The sequence below is a fragment of the Microcaecilia unicolor genome, chromosome 11 (genome assembly GCF_901765095.1).
Source record: "Microcaecilia unicolor chromosome 11, aMicUni1.1, whole genome shotgun sequence".
NCBI classification, from domain to species: Eukaryota; Metazoa; Chordata; class Amphibia; order Gymnophiona; family Siphonopidae; genus Microcaecilia; species Microcaecilia unicolor.
Genome location: NC_044041.1, coordinates 106,087,354 through 106,097,941, shown reverse-complemented (window position 1 = coordinate 106,097,941; position 10,588 = coordinate 106,087,354). Strand labels below are relative to the sequence as shown.

The 10,588-nt window shown below is 40.7% G+C and overlaps 1 protein-coding gene across 1 annotated transcript in view; it reads left to right on the top strand.

Moving 5' to 3' along the window:
• Positions 1–8,745: 8,745 nt before the first annotated feature.
• LOC115480232 (fibrillin-2-like) overlaps positions 8,746–10,588 on the top strand; it is a 296,051-nt gene continuing 294,208 nt past the window's right edge. The window contains exon 1 of the mRNA XM_030218752.1: positions 8,746–8,918. Within this exon, the coding sequence (XP_030074612.1) occupies positions 8,746–8,918 (173 nt within the window). The remainder of the gene's footprint in view (positions 8,919–10,588) is intronic.

Sequence of the window (10,588 nt, the reverse complement as noted above, 5' to 3'; positions counted from 1 at the left end):
CATTCTAGGTGAGACAAAAGCAAATAGTGTTAGTGTGAGGTATGAGAAACATTAGAGACTAGGAAAAAATGCCCGTTTCTGAGCGCAATGAAATGGGCGCTAGTAAGGGGCCCCCTCCCCCGAGCTACTTGCCTTGTTGGGGGTTGGCGTTCGCCTCGCGTTTTGGCCCTCCGAGTGTTATAGCTCCGCCCTCGACGTCATGACATTTTGACGCGAGGGCGGTGCAGACCCTCCCTCCATCCCATTTGCGTTGTTCGGGGTTCACGTTCGCCTCGCGTTTCGGCCCTCCGAGTGTTATAGCTCCGCCCTCGACATCATGACGTTTTGACGCGAGGGCGGTGCAGACACTCCAGGGCATACCGGATATCTCGGGCGCCTCAACTTCCGTGGAGGCTTCAGAACGTTGGGGTTGCCTTTTATATATCCGTGGAGGCTTCAGAACGTTGGGGTTGCCTTTTATATAGAGAGATCATTGTTGTAATGCATGAGACTAAAAACATTAAGGAAAGGATAATGGATGATACTAGGAAGTAGAAGTCATGATGGATTGTTATGAAGCAGTCTTTGGGAAGAGAAAGGTTTTTAGCCTCTTCCTGAAGCTAAGGTAGCTGTTTTCTGTTCCAATGGCAATAGGTAGAGAGCTCCATATTTTGACTCCCAAGAACAGGGAATAGAGAGCTGAAAATCTTCTGATTTCTAAGTGACTTTTGGAATGGCGATGCTAGCAACGGTTGTTGTTTCAGTCTGTTAGACTGGACCAGACATAACGAAGCGGTCTTAGTCAGAAGTTCAGAGGTGAAGCCCTGTAGGATTTGAAAAACTAAACAAGCTGCTTTGAACCTGAGTCGTTCTGCTATGGAAAGCCAGTGCAGTTTGTTTAGATGAGTTGAAACGCTAATATCTGTTCAATCTGTATGTTAGTTTAGCAGATGTATTCTGTATGATTTGCCATTTTTTTCTGATATTGACACTTAATACCAAGAAATAGAACATTACAGTAATCCAAGTGAGGTAGGACTAACATTTGACGATTTAAATATCTAATCAAATGTCCTCTTCAAAGACATTTTATGAAGGTAACATCACAACTCCACCCCAGGAATGCCTATACACAGCACGTGTAGAAGCACATATGTTATTGTTGGCATGTGTAACCATCTGCCTCATTTCAGAAGAGCCCTTTTTCCATACGTAAAAGAAGCTTTACATACGAAAAATCCTTTCTAAAATGACCTTTGTAATGTTTGGAAAATACTAAGCAAAATGCTTGAGTTTGTTACAAACTGAGTTTATTCTATCATAAAAATCAAGATGCAGCAGGAAGCTGAAAGAGGACTTTATTTTGTATATGCTATAGGGCTTTTCAGCTTATGACTTAAAAAGAAAGTGAGCAGCATCTCCATCATGAGAACAGGAATTGAACAGAAAGCAACCAACACATTTCTTTTCATTTATTAGTTTTCTATTTGGTCTTATCCAAAAAAAAGTTCTAGCATATGTGGTGAGTAAGCTAATGGAAACGCTTCTAAAGAGGAGGATTGTGAGATTTCTTGAACTAAATGGAATGCGGGACCCGAGGCAGCATGGCTTCACTAGTGGCAGGTCATGTCAGACGAATCTGACTGTTTTCTTCGACTGGGTGACCAAACAGTTGGATGTGGGAGGGGTGCTTGATGTGGTATACTTGGATTTCAGCAAAGCCTTTGACACAGTTCCACACAGGCGACTGATAAATAAATTAAGTGCCCTTGGTATGGGACCTAGAGTAATGGATTGGGTTAAAAATTGGTTGAATGGTAGGAGACAGAGGGTAGTGGTAAATGGAGCTTGCTCTGAAGAAAAGGATGTCGTCAGTGGAGTACCGCAGGGATCGGTCCTAGGGCCGGCTCTTTTTAATATCTTTGTGAGTGATATTGCGGAAGGGCTATGTGGTAAGTTTTGCCTCTTTGTGGATGATACTAAACTCTGCAACAGGGTGGACACCCTGGAGGGTGTGAATGACATGAGGAAGGACCTAGCAAAGCTGGAAGAATGGACCGATATTTGGCAACTAAGGTTTCATCCCAAAAAATGCAGGGTCATGCACTTGGGTCGCAAGAATCCGAGGGAATGGTACAGTATATGGGGTAAAGTGCTTCAGTGTGCGAAGGAAGAGCGGGACTTGGGGGTGATTGTGTCTGATGACCTTAAAGCTTCCCAATAGGTAGAAAAAGCGACGGTCAAAGCCAGAAGGATGCTTGAGTACATAAAGAGAGGCATGACAGCAGGTAAAAGGAGCTGATAGTGCCGCTGTGTAAGTCTCTAATGAGGCCTCATTTGGAGTACTGTGTGCAGTTCTGGAGACCGCATTTACGGAAAGATATAAACAGGATGGAGTCGGTCCAGTGGGCGGCTATGAAATTAGTAAGCGGTCTTGAACACAAAAATTATAGGGACAGGCTTATGAACATCAACATGTATTTTATTTTTGTTACATTTGTACCCTGCGCTTTCCCACTCATGGCAGGCTCTATGCGGCAGGCAATGGAGGGTTAAGTGACTTGCCCAGAGTTCACAAGGAGCTGCCTGTGCTGGGAATTGAACTCAGTTCCTCAGGACCAAAGTCCACCACCCTAACCACTAGGCCACTCCTCCACTCTACGCTGGAAAAGAGGAGTGAGAGAGGAGACATTATAGAGACATTTAAATATCTCAAGGGCATTTATGTACAGGAAGAGAGCCTTTTTCAAATGAAGGAGAGCTCTGGAATGAGGGGGCATATGACAAAGTTAAGAGGGAATAGGCTTAGGAGTAATCTAAGGAAGTACTATTTCACAGAAAGGGTGGTGGAGGCGTGGAATGGCCTCCCGGTGGAGGTGGTGGAGTCGAGGACTGTTCCAGAATTTAAAAAGGCATGGGATAAGCATGTGGGATCACTTAGGAACAGGAAGAATTAGGGGTTACAGAGGATGGGCAGACTGGATGGATCATATGGCCTTTATCTGCCGTCATGTTTCTATGTTTAAAAAAATCCCCATGCACATATATCAAATACATACCAGACAAATAAAGCACAGTCAGTTATTAACATAAAAACCTACTAAAACAGGCAATGAAAACATCATGAAACATCTCCAAATGCCTGACTGATTAAAATAGTTTTTTAGCCTGAACTCCTAAACAGAACAGTGCTACCTGGTGGCCTCACAATAGATGTCATCTTCAATATAGTAGGTTTAAATATGGCTGCTGTAGTGTTCAACCAAGTTTATCTCAGAAGAAGCACCAGTATCTTTTAACACAGTACGGAAGCTCTCTGGGGCCCAACTATTTCTTAAAAGCAGCCCTTCACTCCAGGAAATCACAGATGAAGAACATTTAGATCTAGTTGAAGCTTAAAAATGCAGGAATTGTGCCCTAAAACATAACACAGTGCAAAACATCCAAACATTAAAATAAAGGAAGAAGCTTATATTGAAAACGTTTATTGTGACAGAGCTTAGGGCTTAGGCTGCTGTTGGATATCACTAGTTCACCCAGCTGTGCCGATTTGTGTCAGAAGATGGCCGGTGATCACTTTCGAAAATGAGCTGGATAGTTACTGGTCTCCTGCCAAACAGTAAAGGCAAAACAGTGGAACGACACTCTTGAAGAACCAAAATAGCTTTATTCCAACCAGCATCTGTAGCACAAAGAAAAGGACCTGACATGGCTGTGATTCGGCAAACAATGCCTGCATCAGGGGTCAAAAACATCTAAAAAGCAAACAAATCAATATATCAATAAAAACATAAATAACTATATTGAATCAATAAATATATAGGCATAAAAAAAGCAATAAATACATAGGCATAAATAAATAAAATCAAATACATAAGCATAAATACAATGTTAAATAAAAGAACAACAAAAGCATTGATGACATAGCAATCGTGAGCAAAAACTAAAATGAATAAATGAAATGAGATTGAAGGGGGGCAGACTCAAGAAAAATGTCAGGAAGTATTTTTTCACGGAGAGAGTAGTGGATGCTTGGAATGCCCTCCCGCGGGAGGTGGTGGAAACGAAAACGGTAACGGAATTCAAACATGCGTGGGATAAACATAAAGGAATCCTGCTCAGAAGGAATGGATCCTAAGGAGCTTAGACAAGATTGGGTGGCAAAGCCGGTGGCGGGAGACAGAGATGGTGCTGGGCAGACTTATATGGTCTGTGCCAAAACCGGTGGTGGGAGGCGGGGCTGGTGGCTGGGAGGCGGGGATAGTGCTGGGCAGACTTATATGGTCTGTGCCCGGAAAAGGACAGGTACAAATCAAGGTAAGGTATACACAAAAAGTAGCACATGTGAGTTTATCTTGTTGGGCAGACTGGATGGACTGCGCAGGTCTTTTTCTGCCGTCATCTACTATGTATGTTACTATGTTTCATGCACATGTTTCTCCCTCCCCGGGAACTCAGCCTCTTAGTTCTGTAGGAAAATGATGCAATGCTTAGTGTTGTCAGCTGAGTTGTATTTCTTTCTGGATTGATGTTTTATCACTCCCCACATTCTTTAAACTAGAGACCTAACGTCAGTCTTGAGACGTTTTCCACAGCATTTTTGTGCAGTGATCAGTTGGATCAATAGCGTCTTCCACCCATCTTTTTTGTTTGAGTTGTGACTACAACTAGTTTGATACATTCCATCACAACCAGAGATACAGACAGAATAATCTATACGGCACAAAAAGACTCCTGAGGTAGGCCACTGGGCCAAAACACGGCTGTGTTGAGTTGAGTTTTTATTAGATCTTCTAAACTACATAGCATCATTGTCCCATTTTGTCATATTTGCTGTCTCCTTATTGTTATCACTCCCCACCCCAGTACATATATGGACTTCTTTAGATTTCCCTAGGAAAAACAAAACATGCAACCTGGTAGAAACCTGGAAAATATGGAGCTAGTAAATAATGCATAGGTAAGCGTGTAATGAGTTTTTGTTCTGAGCTAATACAAGAGCAAAGAAAGACAATTTAAATATATACATTTTTGACTGGAAAAAAATCTAAGAAACATTTTAGTTCTGGTTGTCCTGAGCTTGGTGTGTCTCATGCCTCCAATTCTCTCTCTCTCGTCCCATTCCTATACCCAGCACTTTCCTTCCTCCTCCCAGTTCTGAATCTGCTGCCCCTGATTGAGCCATCACTTTTGCCATTTCTTCTGGTCCCCCTGTGGGCTAATATTTATTTGTGACATTTATATCCCACATTATCCCAAATAAGTTTGAGTTCAATGTGGCTTACAATAAACAGTATAGGAAACATACCAAAGAATAATACATAAGAAAGTAATTTGTTGTAGGAATCCAGTTTTACAATACAGTATCATAAACATACTGGGATAACTATGAATCTATTATGAATGAGAAATTGTAAATGAAGCAGAGAGAAAATTAATGGTAAATAGAGTAATAACCAATTGTAATAATTAATTGTTTGAGATATGGTTGTTCTTTGTGAGGGTTTGTTTGAACAGGAACGATTTGAGGATTTTGCAGAATCTAGTCTAATCCTGTATATTTCTTATTTTGGGTGGTAAGGAGTTCCACCATTTGGTTCCCAGGTAAGTGAAGTCAGCAGAGTGGACAGTTTTGTAGATCACTTTTTTGCAATTTGGGAGGTGTAGGCTGAGATAGTTTCTTGCCTCATATTTAGTATTTCTTTGAGGTAAGTTTATTAATGGTACCATATAGTCTGGAGCTGTGCCATTTAGTATTTGAAAGATAAAGATGTCAAGCCTCTTAAGACTTGTTAACTGTAAACTCTCAATATCTTGAAATATAACCTTGGCACACCAGCACACACCTGAAGTCTCTATATTTTCTGAAATTTCCTTTATTTAATAAATATAGATAATTTACTCACAGTCAGATGTTCAGAAGTGTTGCCCCAGGGCACAGAGACTCCGTAATTCTGAGAGCAGTATCAGTGGTTGGAGATAGAAATCTGGAGAAAGGCAGCTTTATTGCAGAGGTGGGAAAATAGTTGAACAGGTAGCTCAGAGCTGGGTGGCTAGAAAGTGCAATATCTTATTATTAAAAGGTATGTTGCAAGGTAAAAAAAACAACACGAGTTCATTCCAAGGACTTTAGGAGGACAAGTGCTGCCACCACCAGTTCCAGCCTCTTGGACCAAATGGGATAAATGGGATTTGAAACCCCATTCCAAAGCCATAGAGCTTTCCGTGAACTGGGTTTCTTGCATTATTCTCCCCCAGTGAAAGGCAAGTGGCCCCGGTTATATCTGAAATTACAGAAGTGATGGAGTAGCCTAATGGTTAGTGCCACAGGCTTTGATCTTGGGGAACTGGGCTTGAGTCCCAGTGCAGTTCCTTGTGACCCTGGGCAAATCATTTAACCCTCTATTGCCCCAGATACAAAAAACACCTTAGATTATGAGCCCACTAGGGACATTATATAATGTGTACAGCACTATGCATGGCTAGTAGCACTATAGAAATGATAAGTAGTAGTAATGATCCCATTACTGGGGGAGACATTAGCTATTCTTGCTTTTTTGACATTGTGTTCCAATGCATTGTGGTATTTGTAGACCTATTTGCAACTTGCCCTGTGGCCACCAGAATGCATCAGAACGGTGTTGAGAAGAAGCCAGGACAGATCTGAAGACTTTTTCCAGAAACTGGGTCATTCAGCAGCTCTGGAATTACAGTCCTATTCACCCCATTCCAAGCCTAATCCTGAGATTTGGGCTGGGATTTTGAATCATGTTCTGAAATCATGATTTGTTTGGAATAGAGCAGCTTTAGACTGCATTTATTTATTTATTTATTTATTGCATTTGTATCCCACATTTTCCCACCTATTTGCAGACTCAATGTGGCTTACAATATTACAACATGACAGGTGTCAATCAAACATAAGTAAACGAATTACATATAAAGAAATAAATGTAACATAGAAGGGTATAATCTATTCAGAAATCAGAAAACAGTCAAACTATCAAGCAAGTAGTAATGTTTTACAGTTCTTATAACTAAATTAATTATGGTAAGCCTTATTAAAGAGAAGTTTTTAGTGTTTTTTGAAAGTTGGTGTAGCAAATCAAGGGTTCGGATATTGCTTTAAAGATTGTTTATTCACACATCAATAGGCACACACATATTACATAACACTCTTATGCAGTTCACACATCAGTAGGCACCCACATATTACATAACACTCTTATGCAGTATACATACATCACCACAGGATTGTAGCCTTCATCTGAGCTGCAACATCAATCGGGGAAGCACCGATGACCGCCCAGAGATTCTGCGGGACAATTCCACACTGGAGAGGCGTCCCTCAACCAGGTACAGAGCTTCTGTTTCAGCCAGGACTTCACCTCTTTTTATAACAGCTCACAAACAAGTGTGCCTAGAACAGAACAATGAGTGGCCAATCTGCATTCCTCTCTCCTAGGCACCCTCTGATGAAAACACCAGCCTTTGGACTTGTTTCTCAGCACAGTCCTGTAGTGAGTTACCCACCGCAATGTGGGTGCCTATTGATGTGTGAACTGCATAAGAGTGTTATGTAATATGTGTGTGCCTATGAATGTGTGAATAAACAATCTTTAAAGCAATATCCGAACCCTTGATTTGCTACAGTTGGTTAAGTCATAAATAGTTTTCATAATTTGTACTGTTAGATTTAAAATTCACGTTAGTACAGTGGCCAAAAAGAAGCAGCTCACTTTCTGACAAATTGGAAAGTATTTCTGGTTTTATATATCTGATCTCTAGATAGGCCCTGTAATATTGCATGGGGAGGGGGTGGATTGGATGGGTCATAAGAACATAAGAGTAGCCATACTGGGTCAGAACAATGGTCCATCTAGCCCAGTATCCTGTTTTCCAAACAGTGGCCTAGCCAGGTCACAAGTACCTGGCAGAAACCCAAATCTTGGCAACACTCCATACTACAAATCCCAGGGCAAGTAGTTGCTTCCTATGTCTGTCTCAATAGCAGACTATGGAATTTGTCCAAACCGTTTTTAAACCCAGACATGCTAACCGCTGTTACCATATCCTCCTGCAAAAGGTTCCCGAGTTTAACTCTTCATTGAGTGAAAAAATATTTCCTCCTATTTGCTTTTAAAGTATTTCCACATAATTTCCTTGAGTGTCCCCTAGTCTTGGTACTTTTGGAATGAGTAAAAAATCAATTTATTCTACTCGTTCTACACCACTCAGGATTTTGTAGATCTCAATTATATCTCCCCTCATTGGTCTCTTTTCCAAGCTGCCATTTTCTGTATTTCTTTGTTGACTTCTAGAAGTTACATCTCATTGCTTTGTGGAATTGCTATCTTTATGTTTTCTGTTTGAAATCAGTACTAAAGGTTGGAGAATTCTGGAGTATCCCTCCAGAAGTGGAGTGTCTAGCCGCTCTAGGTCATGGTGGCCAGGGAACACCAGCAATGGCACTGCTGTTTAACTGTAGTGTTCATTATAATCCATTTACAGCACCTCAGAAGTTCAATATAGGGTTGAATTTCTCAATCAATAGTAGAGTCTCCAGCTGAGCCTTTTTCTGTGGTGCACTAATTGTTTTATCTTTGTTTCATTGATCTGCCTTTCCAGTCTGAAGAGCTGGCGATATCTGTAATTTATTTATTTTTTTACTTCAGGGCTGTCATCTGGAAGCTCCGTGAAGGGTAACCAGGAGGATCCAGGTCAAAGGGGTGGAGGAGGTGGGAGAAGTGCTCATTGACTGCCATCATGGTGGTGTCATGGTTGGCTAAGTTTCTGCTGGGATGCACATTGATGTCACATCTGGAACATGCCCAGGGCCAGCATGACCAAGGAGACTTACCCTTGGACAGATTTGCAGGCTATGAGGACAGACAGACTGTCAACAGAGTAAGGAGGCGAGGACAAGACACTCTGAGAGGGTAAGGCCCAAGTTTATTGCTTATTATCATTTACTAAGGACTTACTATACCACCTTTAGTGTTTACAGACTAAAATCAGAAAGGAACGCAATCATCAAAAAGATAGAGAAAGTAGGTGTAGAAGAGTTGCAATGATAGTATAATACTTTCAGGAGACAAAAGAAACTAGGTAGATGAACCAGGTGAGCAGATCTGAACTGATAAGGTAAACTGTGGTCTACTAATTTGGTGAATAGGTGCTGGTAAATAGATAAGCCTTGAGATGAGCCTTACATTTTGTATAAGACAGTTAAGCTCATTGTGCAAATGGTAGTGAATTCCCTAAAGTTGGAACTAAAAAGAAAAATGTTGACTGACTTGTTGAGTCCAAGCAAGCACAAGACGGAAGTGGCAAGAAGAACAATAAGATGTTAATTGAAATGCCAATTAGAGTGGAAAACTGCATGGAGTTCTTTGTGTATGAGAGTAAGGATCTTGAATTCAGAATTTTATTTATTTAGATTTTGCTTACACCTTTTCAGTAGTAGCTCAAGGTGAGTTACATTCAGGTACTCCGGATATTTCTCAAGGAATCAATGATGTTAGTAAAGGAGTGGTATAATTCAGTCAAATTTACTTACAAGGCAATATAATCCTGATGGTTGTATTCTGGACAGTCTGTAAACATCTAAGAGCTGTTTGGTGGAGACTAGCAAACACTACATCACAGTAATCCAAACAGGATGTGATAGTAGTGTAAAGAACGGTTGGTTGGTCAGGTTTATCCAGAAAACTACATATAGATCTAAATTAATGAAGAGCATAGAAACAATGTTTCACTACAGAAGAAATGTGAGGATCAAAATTAATTTAATTGAATTCAACACATTTATATTCCGCTTGACCAGCCAGTTCTAAGCAGATTACAGGCAATATTCACATACAAAAAAAAGACAACAATAAAATACAGTGCAGAACCAAACTGATCATAACAATACATAACAAAAATATAATAATAAAGGCCAACCCCCCCCCCCCCAAATTATAAACATCTTTATAGACCCACTGCACTCTTGAATTACAAAAACCACCTGTTACACAGAACCAGTCAAATATTTATGAAAGAGCCAAGTTTCTAAACCATGCCAAATTATCATATAGCCCTTAAAATGACAAATAAGAGATGAAAGAAGATTCCAAAGCTCAGTCTCTTTACCAACTAATGTATGTTGTTCCATAGTTTTCAATGTACAAAGGGCTTTGGATCGATTCACCAGTTTTATTTCTGTCACTAAACAGAGACATTTTGAGGGCATATACATTTTCACAAAATCAGTTAAGTAACTAAGACTGAGACCATAAAGAATTTTATAAACCAAAACCAAAATCTTAAACTCAATTCCAGTCTTTAAGGGCAACCAATGTAACTGGATCACATGGAGGGGCATAATCGAACGAAAACGGCTATCTCCATGGGCGTTTATCTCCGAGAACGGGTCCGTGAAGGGGCGGACCGAACTGTATTTTCGAAAAAAATAGACGTCCATGTTTTATTCGACAATGTGTGAGCTGGGCGTTTTTGTTTTTCAGTGATAATGGAAAATGAAAGCGCCCAGCTCAAAAACGAATAAATCCAAGGCATTTGTTCGTGGGAGGGGCCAGGAGTCGTAGTGCACTGGTCCCCCTCACAT